Below are 21,671 nucleotides of genomic sequence, written 5' to 3'. Positions count from 1 at the left end.
CAATGGGTTAATGTGAAGTGCACCTATGCACTGCATTTAGATGCTAATCTCAGCGTTAATCTTTCTACTTGAACCGGGCCAAACAACAAAAGGTTGTAAAGGTTATAAATTTAAATAATTACTTTTTTCTTTCTCTCCCCGACACACATGAGAGAGAGATTCGAAAAAAACAAATTACATGAGACAATGCAGCCACAAATAAATACATGAGGAAGAGGGACCTCTTCACAAAAGAAAAACAGTAAAGTCCGGCTCAGGGAAATGAAAGCTTTGGCAAAATATCTGTGACATTAACCATTTAAACCCTCTAGTCTTAGTGAAACGGACCTGAATTCCAACTGTACTTGGACCTCTTTTTTTCCCCGTCTACACAAAATCTCTTTATAAAAAAATAGCCAATCTACTATATAAGCTCACAAGCCCAGTGGTGTAAAGTAACTAAGTACATTTACTCAAGTACTGTACTTAAGTACAATTTTGAGGTACTTTTACAATTGTCTATACTTTTATTTGCCTACATCTCGGAGGCAAATATTCCACTACAATTAATTGAAAACGTTAGTTACTGTACTAGTTACTTTGCAATTATCAATTATTATATTATAAAACATACATGAACCACTTTAGCCCTATTTTATACATAGGCTACAACGCGTCGCGGCGCGTTGTGAGCTTGTAGATCTGCTATTTTCAAACATTTTAGTACCCTTACTTTTGGTACATTTTGATACCAATACTTGTGTACTTTTACTCAAATGTAACATTTTGAATTCAGTACTTTCACTTGTAACGGAGTACTTCTATATTGCAGTACTGATACTTTTACTTAACCCATTAAGACCTGGAACGCATCTGTGTCACTTTAGATTTCTTTGGCTATTCAAAAATAGCAGATATACAAGCTCATAGCGCGGCACCGAGTGCCGCGCTACGAGCTTGTAGATCTGCTATTTTTGAAAAATCGTGGAAAAAAATTTTTTTCTTTTTTTTTCAAAAAACTTTTTTTTTAGAAAACATTTTTAAGAATCGTCTCAGGTTTCAAGCAAAGAATTTGAGTACTTTTTCCACCACTGATGCTAGGGTTCAAGTGGTTAAAGACAGGATCAAACTGAACGTCTCTGCATCTCTGTAAAAAACAACAACAATCAGCTCCTCCATAAGAGCTACAGTGCTGTAGATACAGAATACTGAATACCAAGCTGTTACACTTTGGATCCTTGTATCTATATGATCTTATTCTAACGGCATTTGACTTCTCGCGCTCTTGCCACGCCCACACACAAAGACCAAATGAATTCCATTCATTTAAATAACGTGCGGCTATTAGTTATATTAAAGATAGGCAGTGTTTCAACTCCCAGAGCTCACTTTTTCAGCTCCAGGCACTTTTCCTCCAATATTGGCTGCTGTTCAGGAGAGAGCGAGAGCGCGAGAGAGAGAGAGTAAAGAAAAAAGAGGGCACAGTTTAATCCATTAAGACCTGGAACGCATCTGTGTCATTTTAAGATTTATTTGGCTATTCAAAAATAGCAGATATACAAGCTCATAGTAGTATCTGCTATTTTTTTGGAAAAATCATGGGATTTTTTTGCTAATCTTTGGATATATATATTTTTTAAAGCAAACATTTTTAACTCAAATCTTTGCTTCTGGGGGAGTCTACTATTGTCTTCAAAATCCTAACAAAAATCCTCAGAAAAAAATGGTTTTCATGTCAAGGACCACAAAATTATATGTATTTGGCCACGGACCCCCCATCTCAAAATATGTTGTTCCAGGGACCCCCAGAAGCAAAGATTTGAGTAAAAAAATATATAAAAAAAAACATATACATATGTATGTCAAAGATTGGCAAACATTTTCACGATTTTTCTAAAATAGCAGATCTACAAGCTCATAGAGCTTGTAGATCTTGTAGATAACCCTAACCCTAACCCAGGTCTTAATGGGTTAATCAAAAGTGAGAGATCTAAACACGAGGGAGTGTGGATGTAAGATGATTTCCACTGATGATCACGAAAGCCGTGGAGGGAGAGAGGGGAGCGTGGTGTGAGAATTCTGGTCCATTCTAGGAACTAGGAGCTCTGATATCTCACTACTGGAGGGCATGGGGAGAGAGAGAGAGAGAGAGAATGCAAGAGAAGGGTTGCTGTCGGTTTAATCTGCCTGTCAATGTCACGTCTCTTCAGGATCATGGTTCAAGGCGAATGGGAAGGATAGATAGAGCGAGGTGGAAGGATAAAGCGAGGGGAGGCGATGATGAGGAAACTGGTACGTTTGCTGTGAGAGGGTGCTGGTGGGTCAAGGGACCCTGCGCCCGAGATTCTTGCGGGTGGATATTGAGCTCCTCCGTGACTTAAGCCGTTAAGACCTGGAACGCGTCTGTGTCACTTTTTCATTTGAGCTAAAAAAAAGGCATTATTTTACACTTTGGGCTATTAAAAAATAGCAGATATACAAGCTCGTAGCGCGGCACCGAGTGCCACGCTACGAGCTTGTAGATCTGCTATTTTTGAAAAAATCGTGAAAATGTGTGCAAATCTTTGAATGTATACATTCTTTTAAAGCGAACATTAACTCAAATCTTTGCTTCTGGGGGGGTCCCTGGAACAAAATATTTTGAGATGGGGGTCTGCGGCCAAATACATATCATTTTGGGGGTCCTTGACGTGAAAAAGTTTGAGCACCACTGATATAGAAACATAGGTTTTTCAGAAAACCGTTAGGATTTAGAAGACATTTTGCAGAATCGGAACCTCCGGCCTCAATGAGTTAAAAGGATGTAAAATAGAGCCGTGTATCAGGCTAATGGGTCTTGGACGTGGAGGAAACAGAGCAAAGGGTTCTCAGCAGTAGGAGTCGTTTGAGGCGAGCAGGTCAATTGCACACACACAGCTCTGTGCTGCTTCTGGATATAGTTGGAATCTAAGCATGTACCCTGAGCGATATGTCTGTGTTACTGGAAATGCACACAGGCACGCAGGCACGCACACGTGCATGCACGCACGCACGCACGCACACACACACACACACACACACACACACACGTGCACGCACGCACGCACGCACGCACGCACGCACGCACACACACACACACACACACACACACACACACACACACACACACACACACACACACACACACACACACACACACACACACACACACATACACACACACGCACACACACACACACACACACACACACAGCCTCCCCAAACTCTTTGCCAATAAACACTGGGAGCATAATCATATCTTTTAATGTCCACCTTGTTGCTAAAAGAGAAAAAAAGTCCCTGTCCTACATTTGAGAATTGCACTTTTTCCTTTCAGATTTTGCCTTCAAAATGGCAAACATAAGTACACAATGACCACCTGTGTACAAGGGCATCGGACCACAGATTCCACTGATGCCAGATTTATTTTCCTCTTTTCTTGCAGTGCAGATCTCAGATGAATTTCTTTCAATCTTTCAAAATTGCAACCACCCACAGGCGTAGAGCGCTCCAGCTGGCAGGCAATTCTGAGGCGAACAGATTCTATAGGGAAAGCAGTCAGAGAGAGTGAAAGAAGCTCATTCTGTTGATTAAATTTAGTTGATTTAGCTGCTTGGCTTCTCCAGGGTGACTAGAAGCTCACAAATTATCAATTCTAAATGGCTGGATCTTTACCGAGGCAGTTCGTGTAAGCCACAGATTGGATTAATTTCTGTACCGTAGCACAAAATGTAGATGGATTGCAAGTCCTTGAGAAAACCTCTGGTCATCTCACTGATTTAACGATGTTTATCACAATTGGTTAGTGTTTTATACGGTAGTCGCGTATGTTGAGTTCACGCGCTGATACATAGTCAGTTCCGTCATCGATTCCGTTCTCCAGTGTAAGCTGGGGTGTGAACTGAAGTTTCAATCCTGTGTTTATCCTGGCACCAGTGTTGATTTCGTCGACTAAAACTATGACGAAAAATGTTCGTCGACTATCTTTTTTTCACTGACGAAAACTAAATAAAGACTAAATAAAAACTAAGCTATGATGACTAAAACTAAGACTAAATATTATTGACAATTTCGTCAACAAAAAAAACTAGACTAAGACGTTAGTGAGGGACTAGTGGAGAAGAGATCCAGTAGAACTAAAAGACAAGTCATTTCATGTTTGGTTTGCGCGTGGGTGTTGCGCTCTGAAAATAGCAGATCTACAAGCTCACAACGCGACGCGCTGCGACGCGTTGTGAGCTTGTAGATCGTCTATTTTCAGCATGCAACCAGGTGTACAATCAGCCATTACGACCCTATCAAGGCACCGTCAGAATACATTTTAGTCGACTAAATCAACTGCAGATTTAGTCGCCTATAATCTTATGATATTTAGTCGACTACAACTAAACGAAAACATTTCAGGTGACTAAAATATGACTAAAACTAAATCAAAATGTTGTGTCAAAATCAACACTGCCTGGCACCGTGCACAGTCTCACATTGTGAGACCAAATTGAAAACGAAGGCATGACAATGAAGAACATGAACCATGTAGAAGATCAGGCGTGACAGTACTTACTCGTACACTTTCAGCTGGTAACACTGGCTGCTAAGAAACAGAAATTCCCAGTCTGGTCCGTAGTCTATGGTCAGCCTCCTCCTTAGATCACTATAGGACAGACAGAACAACACACTGAAACGTAAGCACACCGTGGGCTCATTTGAATGACTTACTACTGCTTGTATGTAACATTTTAGAAATGATTTACAAAAAGGGAATACTGTCATTACTCGGTTAAGTAAATTGAGTGATGAAAGACTGTTGTCCGTGATGGCAATAGCCCTCCAACTTTTTTTCTAAAAAGCGCATGTTTAGAAGTGTGCGAACCAATCAGCTGCTGCTAGGGGCGGGATCTCGGCGAGACCGGATGTGACGCCATCGAGAAGCGCTTATTGCATTCTTGTAGTTCTTTATTGTAGTTCTTTCCCCCCCCCCCCCTTCCCCCCCCCCCATTTATGGTTACGAGAAATCCAAAGGTACAGACCGGAAGTCAAATTGCAATACCGCAATACATTCATTTATTTGACCCTACCTCTCGAACACAAGGTTTGCACCCAATTAAATAAACTCATCAAATGCACCGCTTCCTTCACACAGGGTGTGATTTTTTCCTGTTATGGACAATGTCTAATGCTTTAATAATCTTCAGATGATGCTTCGCTATATGCTGACAGGGTATACAGTAAATGTGTGTCTTTGAGTGACTGGCTCATTGGGCTATAGCTTGTTGATGAGGCCCTCCTCTTTGGGCCCATTGCTATGCAGCGCTACCAATTATCAGCGCCGGCCAGAGCAGCTTTTCCCTCACTAATCACACATATAAGGGAACTGAGCCCTATCTCTCACTGAGCGCAAGGCGTTCATTTCCATATTTATAATGCAGAATTGCTAATGGGGTTAACCGCTGGTTAGGGAGGGCAGGTTTCTTTTCATACTGATTAGGCAGTGCAGAGTGGAGGGTATGGGAACGGGTCGTATTGCGTGTGCATGCGTGTGTGTGTGCGTGTGTGTGCGTGTGTGTGTGTGTGTGTGTGTGTGTGCGTGTGTGCGTGTGTGTGTGCGTGTGTGTGTGTGTGTGTGAGCAGCATAATAATGGCCCTGCAATGCACTTTGGATCAACATTCTTGGGAGAGTGGCCTCTCTCACAGACAGGCCAAAAAAAGTGAAACATAGGGTAAGAAAACAGGGAGACATTAACCCATTAAGACCTGGAACGCATCTGTGTCACTTTTTGATTTGAGCTAAAAAAACATTATTTTACACTTTGGCTATTCAAAAATAGCAGATCTACAAGCTCATAGCGCGGCACCGAGTGCCGCGCTATGAGCTTGTAGATCTGCTATTTTTGAAAAATCGTGAAAATGTGTGCAAATCTTTGAATATATACTGTTTCAAAGCAAACATTTGTAACTCAAATCTTTGCTTCTGGGGGTCCCTGGAACAAAATATTTTGATGGGGGTCGGCGGCCAAATACATATAATTTTGGGGGTCCTTGACATGAAAAAGATTGAGCACCACTGATATAGAAACATACGTTTTTCAGAAAACTGTTGGGATTTGGGAGACATGTAGAATCGGCTTCAGGTCTCAATGGGTTAATGGCACATCAGGTCTATGGCATACACATTACAACCATGAGCAGTACCTGTACCCCATGTAGGGTCAGAGAGAGAGAGAGAGGGGGAGAGAGAGAGAGAGAGAGAGAGAGAGAGAGAGAGAGAGAGAGAGAGAGAGAGAGAGAGAGAGAGAGAGAGAGAGAGAGAGAGAGAGAGACGGAAAGAAAGAGAGAAAATGGCCATATTCGTGGGCAAGCAGTGCTCCATCATGCATAGATGATAGATAGGGAGGCACATGAGTAATTTGACCAGGAGCAATGGAAGCAAGGTGGCAAATGAAAATATAGAGCAACTGGAGGCATGTGCCAGCTCTTTTTTTTTCTCTGCTTGTGCTCATGCGGCCTTTTGTTGGAGGGGGGGGGGGGGGGGGGGGGGCGGGGGGGTGGGGGTGGGGTTTGACCTTTCGGTAACTGCTATCTCTGCGGTTGTCTCATATCTCTCCCCTTCCTGTAATGGACAGTTTGCAAGGCCTCAAGGCTGCAGTAGTTACTTACCAGCTATTGCTGGCTGGCACTGAGCTCTGTGCAAACATGTGAGGGAGAGCAGAGGCTTGTAAGTGGGAATCCTCACCATATGTTTTTTTTTTTTATCTGTCCTTCTCAGTAGAAAATGTAAAAAAAAAGGGAAAAAAAAGAATAAGGCAAAGTCAAACTAACCGTGGAAATCGTTTAAGTCTACAAAAAATCTTACAAAATCCTATGGCACTTTGATAATGGCCAATTTGGTGGATGGATATTAACCCATTAAGACCTGAGGCCATTCTTAAAAAATGTTTTCTAAATCCTAACAGTTTAAAAAAAAAAAAAAAAAATCACGATTTTTCAAAAATAGCAGATCTACAAGCTCATAGCGCGGCACTCGGTGCCGCGCTATGAGCTTGTAGATCTGCTATTTTTGAAAAGCCAAAGAAATCTAAAGTGACACAGATACGTTCCAGGTATTAATGGGTTAAGCGCACTAGTCACAGTGTGACAGGATGACACTTTATTCCCGCTTGAACAAAATAATAACGGTGTATATTTGTCAGCCACTTTGTTACACACCTGTGGTTGAGAACTTGTCACTGGGAAAAAAGTTCTGGATTATTCATGCCCCTGCCTGGCGGTATGGTGCGCTTGTGCTGAAAGTACGTCTTGAACAGGATATATAAGCCTACCCACCAGTGCACACAGTAGGCGACCAGTAGCATTTGTTTTCCTTCATTAAAATTCTCCTTGGGTGTCACACGGTGCACGCTCATTACGGTGCTGCTTCGTTCCTCGCTCAGAAGTGGCGGGGTCTATTTTAACCCTTTCAGACCGAGAACGCAATCTGTGTCATTTTAAGATTTCTTTGGCTATTTCTTGAAAAAAATCGTGAAAATGTGTGCAAATCTTTGAATATCTGTTTTTCCGTAGCGAACATTTTTTAACTCTGTTACAACTTCTGCAGGGGGTCCCTGGAACAACAACATTTTGAGATGGGGGGTCCGCGGCCAAAATTCTTTTAATTTTGAGGGTCCTTGACATGAAAATGTTTGAGAACCACTGATAGCAGCATATTTTTTTCTCCAAAAAAACTAGGATTTAGAAGACATTTGTAGAATCCCCCCAGAAGCAAAGATTTGAGTCAAAAATGTTTGCTTTGAAAAATATATATATATTCAAAGATTTGCAAAAAAAAAATCTCGATTTTTCAAAAAATAGCAGATCTACAAGCGCACAGCGCGGCACTCGGTGCCGCGCTGTGAGCTTGTATATCTGCTATTTTTTGAATAGCCCAAATAAATCTTAAAACGACACAGATGCGTTCTCGGCCTGAAAGGGTTAAGGCGTGGTTATACACACTACCACGCTACTCCTGCTCACAATAGCTCACGTTGCCAGTTACCACCACGCACAACAGGTGAAGCTGCAAATGTCTGGTCCATGGGGGACCACGACGGTAAACTATGAAAGCAGGAATAGCCACAGACGAGACCGTCGCAAATATAACTTTGTACTCTTGTGTTGTTGTTCTTTTCTTACCTTATTTCCGTGTTTGCCGTCTCGTACGCTTCCTCCACCTTCTTCAGTTCTGTAGCCTCTCTCTCTGCAGCGAGACGAAAACAAAAGGTCAGACAAAAGCATCAATGCGGTTGTTGTTGTTGTTGCATCTGTATGTTGTTACAACATAACTGTGGTAATCCTGGTATATAGAGCAGCACTGCATTGTTAGGCCTGTCACAATTATTGCATACTCGTCTAATCGGAATTATTTGATATGATCGCAATATTTTTTGCATAATCGTCATAATCAATTCCATTTAAAAAAATGTCATTTATTTTCAAAAATTGTCAAAAAATAGTGGAAATAGCAGATCTATAAGCCCAAAACGTGTCGCATCGCGACACGTTTTGAGCTTATAGATCGGCCATTTACACTATTAATGTTTATTTTTTTCAGTATAAAGTAATTCAATGTGTAATTTTTATTCATAATGTTCCATTCATTTTCAACGACAGAAACACAATTAGATCGTTAATAGCAATTATTTGAGTGATAATTAATTGTCAACTTAAATTTGTAATCGTGACAGCCCTATGCATTGTACCTATATAACTGGAAGAAGAACAGTGTTGCAAATCAACACCAAACACAAACACATGCACGCACACACACCTGCACGCAAGTACACACACACCATTTCCGGGTGTGGTGGCAGCTGAAAGGCCCACGGGCTCAATTAGTCATTTCACATTGACAGTCGTGCTTTTCCGAGAGGAGAAGAAAATTGAATGAGAGGGACTTTGGAGAGAGATGTGACTACAATAATGTAATCTGTTTGGTTTCTCCGTGTCACATATATAAGTACGTGTTCCCTATGCCGTCGCTGTCATGTCGAGACGTGACACGTGGAAGAGCGTGGATCATCATCAACCGCTGTACATTTCCATTATACGGCAGAACCGAACCGGGGATGTTAAGGAATTTAACCCATTGAGACGTGGAACGCATCTGTGTCATTTTTTTGATTTGAGCTAAAAAAAAAGCATTATTTTACACTTTGGCTATTCAAAAATAGCATATCTACAAGCTCGTAGCGCGGCACCGAGTGCCGCGCTACGAGCTTGTAGATCTGCTATTTTTGAAACATTTTGAAAATGTGTGCAAATCTTTGAATATATGTAGTCTTTTAAAGCGAACATTCTTAACTCAAATCTTTGCATCTGGGGGTCCCTGGAACAAAATATTTTGAGATGGGGGGTCCGCGGCCAAATACATATCATTTTGGGGGTCCTTGACAATTGTGAAAAAGTTTTAGAAACATACACTTTTTAAAAAACTGTTGGGATTTAGAAGAAATTTGTAGCATCGGCTTCAGGTCTTAATGTGTTTAAATGAAAGCTCACGTGCTTCACTGATAAGAACGTCTGATATGCAGGTATCTAAAAAAACAGAGTGATGAAAACTGCTGATGCATCAGATGTTATTACTGAGCTTTGTAGGGTTTAAAAATCTCTGAACTAAATCACATTCTTTACACAGTGTGTGAGTGTACACCGATGTGGGGACTGAAAGGCTACTTATACAGGAGACTGGCAAAGTTATTATAGTTTAGCATTTTTCCTTAGTTTATTCTACATTTTTTCTTTTTGAAATTTTTGTTTTCAATTTCAGTTTAGTTTTAATTCGTTTTTTAAGTGGGTTTACTAAATTAGTTTAGTTTTTATTTTTGAAAGGGCTTAGTATTAGTTTAATTTTAATTCGTTTTAGCGTTCGTTTTTCATTGTAATATGGGGTAGGCAGGGTCCAAATAAAAAATAATAATAAAAAGCAAAAATAGCACACAAGCTACATGCTTACAATGCATCGCATCACACAAATATATATATATTTTTTAAAGTTTTCGTTATTTTGTTTTAGTTAATTCATTCAGTGCCATTGACGCGTTTGGCGTGTTTTTTCGCAATCGCGCAACGTGCCAATGATGAGTTTGAAGCACTTTTTTTTTTACTATGTGTTTTTGGTCAAGACGTGATATTTTCAAAGGCAGACAATTAATGTCAACGAGGTCGCGATGACCTCGTTGACATTTGTGAAACCACACAGTATAACCCTCAGTGATTAGCAACCATCAGGCGATCGATCATACTGGAGATACATATTCTGTGACTACTTGAAAAAGGTAAGAAAATCGAAAAAAATCGCCGGCACGGTACGCACATATCTTTTTATTTAATTGGCACTGAATGAGTTAACTATAATAGAGGATATGTGTGTGACATCATCATCAAACCCGGAAGTTATGCAGGAATGCCTACTGAGTGTCAAAAAAATACTTTCTGGCCTTGACAGCCCATGCATCCAAACAGAAAAGTCATATCTGATTGCATTAAACAACATTAAACAATGTCAAACTCACTTTGCATGTTGCTTTGCCACTCGATGTGCCATTCACTTTAAGCATGCGCATATCCTCTATAAGCCTGACACTGGAATATTAATTTCTGCCCTTTACAGGATTGAGGCAGAACTTCCAAACCTGGAACAGGAGGTAAGTGTACTGCATTATTGAATACGGAATTCAGTACGAACAGGAGGGCCAAAACCCTTCACAGCAGTGACGAACCGGCAGATATACCGCTAAGTGGAAAATGAAGGGGCGAGGTGAGACAAAAGAAGCAGCGTGCAAGAGGATAAAGTGGGAAGAAAATAGAAACGTGAAGAGAGTTTGAGAAACCTTCAGTTTAATTGTCTTGCGCCGGTGGTCCTGGGGATTTACTGGGGCTTCTGGAAGACCACACGTTCGACACCGGCATCGAGTAAACTCTCGCCAGCTCGGCTGCGTGGCAACGAGAGAGTCTGGCGCCGCGCGTGCGTCTGTGTCTATGTGCAAGGAGTGTGTCGGAGGCTGTCAGGGCACCGGCCTGAATACCAATTAGCATGTTCCTCGCATGTGGTCTCAGCTGGTCGTCCATAAAGATACCGCCCGCACACACACACACACACACACACACACACACAAACTAGTCCCCTAGCGACCATTTCTTGCCGAACCAAGCACAGATGTGGTATGTCCAAGAGGCGAGCTGTGATTTTCCTGCCCTGTAATGCCTATTTTTATGACACAGAGAAGGGCAGATCTTTCCACACACAACCCCCACCAGACCCCCAACAACCCCCTCAAGCTCCCTCAGAATCACGCACGTACACATGCGCACATTAAACGTGCTCTCTCTTCAATCGTCTCTCACATACTCTTAACCCATTAAGACCTGGAACTGTGTCATTTTTAGATTTGAGCTAAAAAGCATTATTTTACAATTTGGGCTATTCAAAAATAGCAGATATACAAGCTCATAGCGCGGCACCGAGTGCCGCGCTATGAGCTTGTAGATCTGCTATTTTTGAAAAATCGTGAAAATGTGTGCAAATCTCAAAATGTGTGCAAACATATTTTGATGGGGGTCCACGGCCAAATACATATCATTTTGGGGTCCTTGACATGAGAAAAGATTGAGCACCACTGATATAGAAACATACGTTTTTCAGAATACTGTTGAGATTTAGGAGACATGTAGAATCGGCTTCAGGTCTCAATGGGTTAAGCTCTCTCTCTCTTTCTCTGTCAGACATACGCACACACGTCCACACACACACGTCCACACACACACAGACACACAGACACACACACACAGACACACAGACACACACACACACACACACACACACACACACACACACACACACACACACACACACACACACACACACACACACACACACACGCACACACACACACACACGTCCACACACACACGAAGGAGAAGGCTGAGCAATGTTGAAAAGAAGAAAGCAGAAATCCCTTGTGCGTGACATTTTGACCCCTCGCAGCAGCCCGGGCGCGCGCGGCGAGAGAGTGCTGTCGGTGACAGTGGGGAGAACTGGGGGACTCGTGGAGGGCAGCCAGGCGTAGCCAGCACTATACCCAGAGCAGGGAGCACGCAGGGGCCTCCAGAGCCTTCTATCTGGACGCTCTCTCTCTCTCTGCAGTTTGTCCCACAGCCGCTGCATCTCAGCCAGGCCACAATAACCCAGGGCTATAAAAAAAAAAGGGCCAGTCCAGCTTATGATTGGAGGAGTGATCCTAAGCTAATAATAATGGAGGGTGGGTTGGGTTAGGGATCTGTGTGCGTGTGTGTGTGTGTGTGGGTGTGTGCATTTGATATAGCATGTTTTCATATGTTGGCTCACTAAACTGTCTATATACTATCTAAAAGAATTGTGTGCTGCGTACACATTTTTTTACAAATTGTAGTGAGGAAGCCGGTTTACAGCACTTTAGGTTTATTTAACCCATTAAGACCTGAGGCGATTCTTAAAAATGTATTCTAAATCCTTACAGTTTTTTGGAAAAAAAAACGGGAAAAAAATGTTTTCAAGATTTTTCAAAAATAGCAAATCTACAAGCTCATAGCGCGGCACTCGGTGACGCGCTATGAGCTTGTATATCTGCTATTTTTGAATAGCCAAAGAAATCTAAAGTGACATAACCTCGGTCCCAGCCTCACTTATCTGCGAAAAGAAGAGCCTGGTCACGACCTAAAGCAGCGAGTGTCTAGGAAGTGCTGAGTGGGTAGGATTTCCGTCGTACGCGCTTCCCCCGGAAACAATATTTTTTGACCAATCACAACACTCGTTTCATTCACGGAGAATGTTAACAGATTTGTAAAGCATCAACGTCATTTCCTTGGGTGGTACTTCCACCAAATTGAACCATTTCCGGTTGTCAACTTCCTAGACAACCAACATCCCAGGGTGAAAGTGACACAGATGCGTTCCAGGTCTTAATGGGTTAAAAGTCACTTTAATTTGCTAATTCCCAACCATGGAAACTTTGGGGCAAATTACAGTGTTTTACTTTTGCGAAACGAGCAATCTTGGCTTCACACAGAGGATGACATTTTCTTGTTTTAGTCTACTGTGCTAGTAGGTGTACTACCAGAAATAAGGACTCCTAAAGCACAGATATACTGTGTATAAAAATAGGAGGCATGGGTTGTTGCACTGTAGTGTACTGTATATGCCATCTTCTGTACGGAAATCCCCCAGTGCATACATACCTTGAGCCAAAAGACCAGGGATGTTCTGTTTACATGGGAACGGATCAATAGGCAAGGCAATTTCTCTGCAGCTCGCAGGAGAAGGAGAGAAAAAAAAGCAGCCATGGGGAGTCTTGCGGTGTGCGCCGCGGTCATGCTTGAAGGAAAACAAAGGAAAATGCGTGGCATACCTACCCTTGAACCCCACGCATACGCACGCAGGCAACAGGAACCTTTAACTAGAGTACATCTACAGCAGTAGCACCAGCCACACGTATAGGAATACAGGCTTTGTTGCCGGTAAAAAAAAAAGCTTGCTCTTTAACCCATTGAGACCTGAAGCCGATTGTACATGTCTCCTAAATCTCAACAGTTTTCCGAAAAACGTATGTTTCTGTATCAGTGGTGCTCAATCTTTTTCATGTCAAGGACTCCCAAAATTATATGTATTTGGCTGCAGACCCCCATCAAAATATTTTGTTCCAGGGACCCCCAGAAGCAAAGATTTGAGTTAAAAATGTTCGCTTTAAAACAATATATATTCAAAGATTTGCACACGTTTTCACGATTTTTAAAAAATAGCAGATCTACAAGCTCGTAGCGCGGCACTCGGTGCCGCGCTACGAGCTTGTATATCTGCTATTTTTGAATAGCCCAAAGTGTAAAATAATGCTTTTTTTTTGCTCAAATCTAAAAATGACACAGTTCCAGGTCTTAATGGGTTAATAAGTAGGCTGGCGGGCACGTTCAATCTCTGTCACTGGTGGTGTGTCTATCCACTCCAGACTCTCCCCTTTTTCCCTGTTCCCAGTCTACCGTCTCGTCCAGCTTATTCATGTTCACACCGTTATGTCCTTCCCTTTGTACCCTGCTATACTGTTTTTTTCCTTCTTTGGTTTCCATTTCATCTGCTACAGTTGTCACTACACACCCCCGTTTTTCCCTTCAACAGACATCCATATACATGAGAACAAAAGAATGTGTGTTGAAGAAGGTGTCAGACTCATTATGAGGCGAAAGGTGATTTGAAGAGGTCCTTGACCAGTTGCTCAAATGAATTAGCATCATAAAAGCAGTGATCATCAAAATAATTCAGCATTTTAAATGCCCTTCTTTGTCCCTCTTATTGCCCTGGGAATCCCCTGAAAATGTACTGTCTTGGCGATGGCAGGACATTTGAAGTTTTGAAATGGCACATCTGTACGTGTCTCTTATCCTTCATTCCCTTTCTCTCTCTCTCTCTCTCTCTCCGGTGCCATTCTCCTGCTGCTTTTCCTCTCTCTCTCACCTCAGCTGAACACCTCATTCACTCGCCAGAAGGGGGGTGGGGGGGAGGGGGGGGGGGAAGGGGGGGGGGGGGGGGGGTGGTTGAGGGTTTCCCATAATGAAATGTTTATGACAGCTTGTTTCACTGAACAAGGAGGTCTCTTTCATTGACTGTCAACAACATGGACCGGCGCCGCTCGCAATAATAACCCTTTAAGACCTGGAACGCATCTGTCTGTGTCACTTCTTGATTTGAGCTAAAAAATAATTATTTTACACTTTGGGGCTATTCAAAAACAGCAGATCTACAAGCTCGTAGCGCGGCACCGAGTGCCGCGCTACGAGCTTGTAGATCTGCTATTTTTGAAAACTCGAGAAAATGTGTGCAAATTAATATATTTATATTGTTTTAAAGCAAACGTTTTTAACTGAGATCTTTGCTTCTGGGGGGTCCCTGGAACAAAATGTTTTCAGATGGGGGTCGGCGGCCGAATACATGTCATTTTGGGAGGTCCTTGACATGAAAACATTTGAGAACCACTGACGTAGAAACAAAAAAAATTTCAGAATACTGTTGGGATTTAGAAGGCATTTGTAGAATGGGATTCAGGTCTTAATGGGATAAGCACCTGTTCACATCAAAGTGGGCCGCCCAGAGGTACACATTACTCACACTTGCTGGTATATTTATTTCATTTTGCGGTGAGAAAAAGGGAGAGCACATTAGCAAAAATTAATACGACAAACGTGGTATTATCACTGAGTGGTGTTGCTGTACACGGCATAGTAGAAAAATGAGGGGGTTTTTGTGCGTCAGGTTCATACGGCGCACCTGTCAAAACTAAACCCGGAAATTACTCTGTGGGTTAAACATGAAGTGCATTCCATCGCAATACAGCATCCGCCAGTTATCTACACTTTACAATTCCCTGTACTTTAATGCATTCAACTGCATTAGAAATGATCCAGAACCCCCCTGATGGGAGTTGAATGCATAATCGCTGTGTTAGCCCATTCAGTCCGGGAACGCATCTCTGTCATTTCAGATTTATTCTTGGCTATTCAAAAATAACAGATCTACAAGCTCATAGCGCAGCACAGCGTGCTGCTCTATGAGCTTGCAGATCTGCTATTTCTGAAAAATTGTTAAAATCTTGCAAATCTGCAAATCTTTGAATACATATATTTTTTTAAGTGAACATTTGTAAAATATTTTGCTCCAGGGACCCCCAGAAGCAAAGGTTTGAGTTACAAATGTTCGCTTTAAAAATATATATATATTCAAAGATTTGCAAAATGTTTCACGATTTTTCAAAAATAGCAGATCTACAAGCTCATAGCGCGGCACTCGGTGCCGCGCTATGAGCTTGTATATCTGCTATTTTTGAATAGCCGAAGAAATCTAAAGTGACACATTATGCGTTGCCCCAGATTGAAAGGATTAAGAGTGTCTGATAGTATTAGGGTTGAAGTGTACAACGGTAGCTGGCAGATATAGCATCATGTTTTGGACCATTCGTTTCATAAAGTCCTTTTGACTGACTCACTCTATTCACTCTCCCAAACCATCGCTCAACTTTCCTTTTTATCCAGATGAAGGACAAGCAGGCCATGTCATGATGACCCCGACCCATCATAAGAACGGGTCCATTCACGGCACAAAATGGCATTAGATTAGATTTGATCGAATTTTCTGAGGCACTGTTGCACCAATGACTAGAACCATTGTTTTGGGACGCATCTGTGTCATTTTTTGATTTGAGCTAAAAAAAACATTATTTTACTTTTTGACTAAAATCTTTGCTTCTGGGGGGTCCCTGGATCAACATATTTTGAGATGGGGGTCCGTGGCAAAATACATATCATATTGGGGGTCCTTGACATGAAAAAGTTTGAGCACCACTGACATAGAAACATAAGTATATTCTGAAAACTGTTAGGATTTAGAAGATATTTTGTAGAATGTTATAACTGACATTCTGATTGCTCAGTTGCAGTGGTCTCAGTAGTGGTATAACTATTTGATTTGCTCATCCTCATTTTTGTTTACGCCATGTGAAGGTGGCAATGATTCTTTTCCTGTCATAAACTGCAATCATGGTATCTCATATATGGATCTCATGCAACTCTCCTGCAAGTCATCTCCCCAAAGAACCCCCAATGAAGACCTTGAGTCAGTTCGATTGTTTGTCTTGATCAATGAATATCGTTAGATATTTTTTTCACATGAAGAGTGCCTTAGTATTATGTTGCCTGCGCGGCTAGGGAACAGTAGATCAAGCACGCCTTCTTGGATTTTGTTTTTTTATATACATCTAACTGTTCCATTAAAGAAAACCTGTCGTGTGAGCCATTAGCACCACACGGTACTTTGTTCTTCTGTTGTAAACAAGGGGCAAGTCTTGGATATTTACGATGTCCAACACGGAAGCTTATAAATGGCCAGAGTGGCGCTGTTTTACCCTGCGCCGACCTGCGGTGTCAGAAAGAATTTATTTTAACGCAAGTGAGTGGGTTTTTTGACAAACTTTAGACTACATTTTCTTACCGTAATAGAAATTGTCATAAATTCTATATGCTTCCAGACGCTAGTTTAAAGTCTCCTTTCAATCATCATGATATGCGTTTTGCTAAATTATGGTCCCATTTATTTTAAAATACGATAAAGTAGGCTATTCTCTAGGAGGGGCGGGATGATTTGATTGACAAGCTACACAACCAATAGCATTCATTCCCCGCCCCCGCTCTTGATTGACAAGCTACCCAACCAATAATGGTCTGGTCTCATTCTGCAGGATATGACGCCATATTGAAAGATGGCGGACCTACAGTCTTGGAACAATCGGCTTCATTTTCGGTCTGTAGAAAGCAGGGGAGTGGCTTTGTCCATCTCATTTATACAGTCTATGGTTGTAAACATACAGTATACATCTATCAGCATCTGCTGCATGTGCCACTGTGATTTTAAGATTTAATTACATGAACCCTATTCTGGCGCAAACATTTGGCGAAAATAACCTTTTATCTACATTCTACAACAGGGGGTCCGGGACCCCTAGGGAGTCCTCAGAGTTGCTACAGGGGGTCCGCCAAATCTCTGTGTGATATGATCATTGTTTTTTTTACATTAACCACTTGAACCCTAGCATCCCTGTTCTAAGGACAACTTTAGCCGAAAATAGCCGATCTACAAGCTCACAACGCCTCGCAGCGCGAGGCGTTGTGAGCTTGTAGATCTGCTATTTTCGGCAAAGAGGGTAAAAAAGAGCAGACCAAGTACAGAGTGAAAGTTTACTAAGTATTGGCGGTTTAAGTCGTTAAATGTCTGAAAATACACATTAATATGAATCCAACATCTATGAAAAGCTTTAATCTGAAACACAATTTTATGTAATATATAGTGGGGGTCCCTGCTTCATCTCTCTCTCAGTTAGGGGGTCCTTGGCCTGAAAACGTTGAAGTCCCCTGTTCTACAAGCTCACCACGCATTGCAATGCGGCATGTTGTGAGTTTGTAGATCGGCTATTTTCAGCAAAGAGATATAGTGTAGAGGGGAAAAAAGGAGCGGACCTAGTATAGACATGGGATAATCTTTTTTTTTATTAAGGTGGAGTAAACCCCCCTGAATATTGCCCAATAGACACGACCAAACAATCTGTCAGGGTGGCGAGTTCATTCCGGCAACAACAGGGTGCTGTTTATGAATATGTATGATGTAACAAAAACGCCCAAGAGCCGACCTAGTTCTAGCATCTTCTCTGCTCCTCATGACTTGGTCCCCTTCCGGGGTATATAGCTCTATCATCCCTCCACACATACTGTCATATCGGGGAGCGTAGGCGGCTCTCATGTATGAATCGACATGTCCGCAGTGTTCACTGGATATACTTTCGCGAATGATAAGTGGAATGATTCCAGGAGGGTGAATTATACAGCAGCAGGAAGGTCTGCGGTTGAGGTACAAAGAACAGTAATGACTTGCTATATCATTCTTTTGCTGACAAATTGATTTGAGTTTCGGCAAGTTGATGATTTTTTTTTTGCTTTCATGAAAAGGCAGCTGGATGCTGCCTCTGTTGCCACACAACAGATGCTTTGATTTAACCCAGTAAGACCTGAGGCCAATTGTACGAATGCCTTCTAAAGCAGTAGTTCTCAAACTTTCAAGATTTTTCAAAATCATGTCCAAAAATAGCAGATCTACAAGCTCTCAGCGCGGCACAAAGTGACGCGCTGCGAGCTTGTACGTCTGCTATTTTTGAATAGCCAACGAAACGACACAGATGCTTTCCCGGTTTTATTGGGTTAAATGATTTCTTCTTTTTAAATCACTTCATAAAACATACTTTTATTGAAATGACTCGACATCATTTTTCATTTTATTGTTTGATTCTCTTAATGTTTTATTTCTCACATGTGCATTTATTTTGTACGCATGTATTAATGCCCATGTTATGCCTGATGATACTTTAGTACTATGTGTCACTTTACCAGTATGGACAATTATAGTATAGCTTATTTAAACCACGGGAACGATTCAAGTCGGGAATGATGCAAATTGGGAATGCATGCCCCACCCGGTTATGCAATACCCGTAACTGTTGTCATAGTACTCCCGAAACTGCTGACATCATACTGATTACGTTCGAAAGGGAGTTCTATTTGTGGATGCCTCCGGCTACGTTGGCGCATCGGAAAACAAACGTGATACAAAGCTCCACCAATCCGTGATGCCGACAGGTCAGGGTTGGCCAATCAGGGAAGTGCCTACTACAACCCCAAACACACTAAGATGCGGCGTATCCTCCGCAGACCTGACAGAAAGATATACGTGGTATATCGGTGCCGCGCTATGAGCTTGTATATCTGCTATTTTTGAATAGCCCCAAAGTGTAAAATAATGCTTTTTTTTAGCTCAAATCTAAAAATGACAGTTCCAGGTCTTAATGGGTTAAAAAACAACAGCAACAATAATAATAACAACAACCCGTATTGTCCATATTGATATACAGCAGTGCAAAAATGGGTTCACTTGAGGGAGATGAGTGAGTGATGGACATGTGCATAGTGATGCCAACGGAGCTCTCAACAGAACTAGGGCTGCACACCGGAGAGAGTAGTCAACTGCACACTGTCTCATAAAACATCTTCATCTGGAAACAGCTTGGTTTGGCGCCAAACATTCTTAGCTTCAGGGGGTAGAGAGCGAGAGAGAGAGAGAGAGAGAGAGAGAGAGAGAGAGAGAGAGAGATCTATTTCGGTCAACATAAGAGACAGAAAGCTGGCAGCCACTCAAATCAGAATTCCAACACTTGAGATGTGAAAATGGGCTAATTGCTTTATCCCCTCTTATCCCGTTGAGACCTGAGGGTTCCGATTCTGCAAAAATGTCTTCTAAATCCTAACGTTTTTCTGAAGAAAAAAAAAACCGTATGTTTCTATATCAGTGTTTTTTCAAACTTTTTTCATGTCAAGGACCTCAAAATGTATATGTATTTGGCCACGGACCCCCATCTAAAAAAAATGAGTTCCAGGGACCCCCAGAAGCAAAGATTTGAGTTACAAATGTTCGCTTGAAAAAATATCTATTAAAAGATTCGCACATATTTTCACGATTTCTCAAAAAAATAGCAGATATACAAGCTCGTAGCGCGGCACTCGGTGCCGCGCTACGAGCTTGTTGATCTGCTATTTTTTGAATAGCCAAAGTGTAAAATAATGCGTTTTTATTTTTAGCTCAAATCAAAAAAATGACACAGATGCTTCTCCGGGTCTTAACGGGTTAAAGGCAGAATCCAATAAATTCCTCCTGTGGCTATCGGCACACACAGGAGGAGCAAGGTTGAGGGAGAGCGAGAGGCAAGATCTTTTCACCCTCTCAGCAGGCTTAGCAGGAGAGGCTATAGTGAAAGGAAGAAAAAAAATTGTTGTGGTGGTGGTGGTAGTAGCAGAAGACATTTATTCCGGCCCCAATGCAACGAAAGCAGCCTTTCTCGCACTTTCTCTCGCCCTCTCCCGGCACTCGTTCTAGCCTAACTAGCACTCCAGGTGAGCGCAATTATGTTTTCAGGGACACGCCACCCTTAAGCCAGGGGGTCAGGGGGGGGTCACGATGAGTGCTACGTTAATGGCAAACCCCCCCCCCCCCTCTCTCTCTCTCTCTCCTGCTTAACATTTTTTTTGCAGCTAATTTGGAAAGCGCCGAACAGAGCTGTTAATTAACACACCGACTCCACCAGGGTTTATAACTCGCCAGAGCGCTGGTGCCCCCACCCCCCCGCCCCCCCATCCTCACTCGCTTTCTTCTCCTCTTTACCCACTCCAGCTCTTCTTATCGCCTAACCTGTCAATTCGTTTTTTTGAGTGCCAAGACACACTGGCTGTTTCAATTGCTCCTCCAACTGCCCTGGTGTGCACCCACATGTTTAACCCTTTGAGTACTGGAACGCATCTGTGTCGCTTTTTGATTTGAGCTAAAAAAAAAACGCATTATTTTACACTTTGGGCTATTCAAAAATAGCAGATCTTCAAGCTCGTAGCGCGGCACTCGGTGCCGCGCTACGAGCTTGAAGATCTGCGATTTTTGAAAAATCGTGAAAATGTGTGCAAATCTTTGAATATGTATATTCTTTTCAAGCGAACATTTTTAACTCACATCTTTGCTTCTGGGGGGGTCCCTGGAACAAAATATTTTGAGATGGGGGTCGGCGGCCAAATACATATCATTTTGGGGGTCCTTGACATGAATAAGATTGAGCATCACTGATATAGAAACATACGTTTTTTCAGAACACTGTTGGGATTTAGGAGACATTTGTAGAATCGGCTTCAGGTCTTAATGGGTTAAGCGTTTCCATTTGGGAGGCAGCAGTGTAGGAGTGGCTGTCCTGGTGATGTTTACAGAGGTTGCCTGTTAAAGAGTATAACAGTGTAGGCGTATCCACAGGTTAACCCTTTAAGACCTGAAGCCCATTCTACAAATGTCTTCTAAATCCTAACAGTATTCTGAAAGAAAACGCATGTTTCTATATCAGTGGTTCTCAAACTTTTTCAAGTCAAGGACCACCCAAAATGATATGTATTTGGCCGCCGATGCCCATCTCAAAATACTTTGTTCCAGGGACCCCCAAAAGCAAAGATTTGAGTTAAAAATGTTTGCTTTAAAACAATGTATATCTGCTATT

The 21,671-nt window shown here is 42.1% G+C and overlaps 1 protein-coding gene across 1 annotated transcript in view; it reads right to left on the bottom strand.

Moving 5' to 3' along the window:
- The window catches only part of LOC311034621 (glucosidase 2 subunit beta-like), a 289,400-nt gene that overhangs the window by 80,293 nt on the left and 187,436 nt on the right, over window positions 1-21,671 (bottom strand). The window contains exons 11-12 of the mRNA XM_084042513.1: window positions 8,164-8,227; window positions 4,559-4,648 (exon numbers count right to left, since the gene is read on the bottom strand). Coding sequence (XP_083898639.1) covers window positions 4,559-4,648; window positions 8,164-8,227 — 154 coding nt within the window. The remainder of the gene's footprint in view (window positions 1-4,558; window positions 4,649-8,163; window positions 8,228-21,671) is intronic.

The sequence above is a fragment of the Gymnoscopelus microlampas genome, assembly GCF_963454915.1.
Source record: "Gymnoscopelus microlampas genome assembly, chromosome: 19".
Lineage (NCBI taxonomy): Eukaryota > Metazoa > Chordata > Actinopteri > Myctophiformes > Myctophidae > Gymnoscopelus > Gymnoscopelus microlampas.
This window is presented reverse-complemented; position numbering and strand designations above follow the sequence as displayed.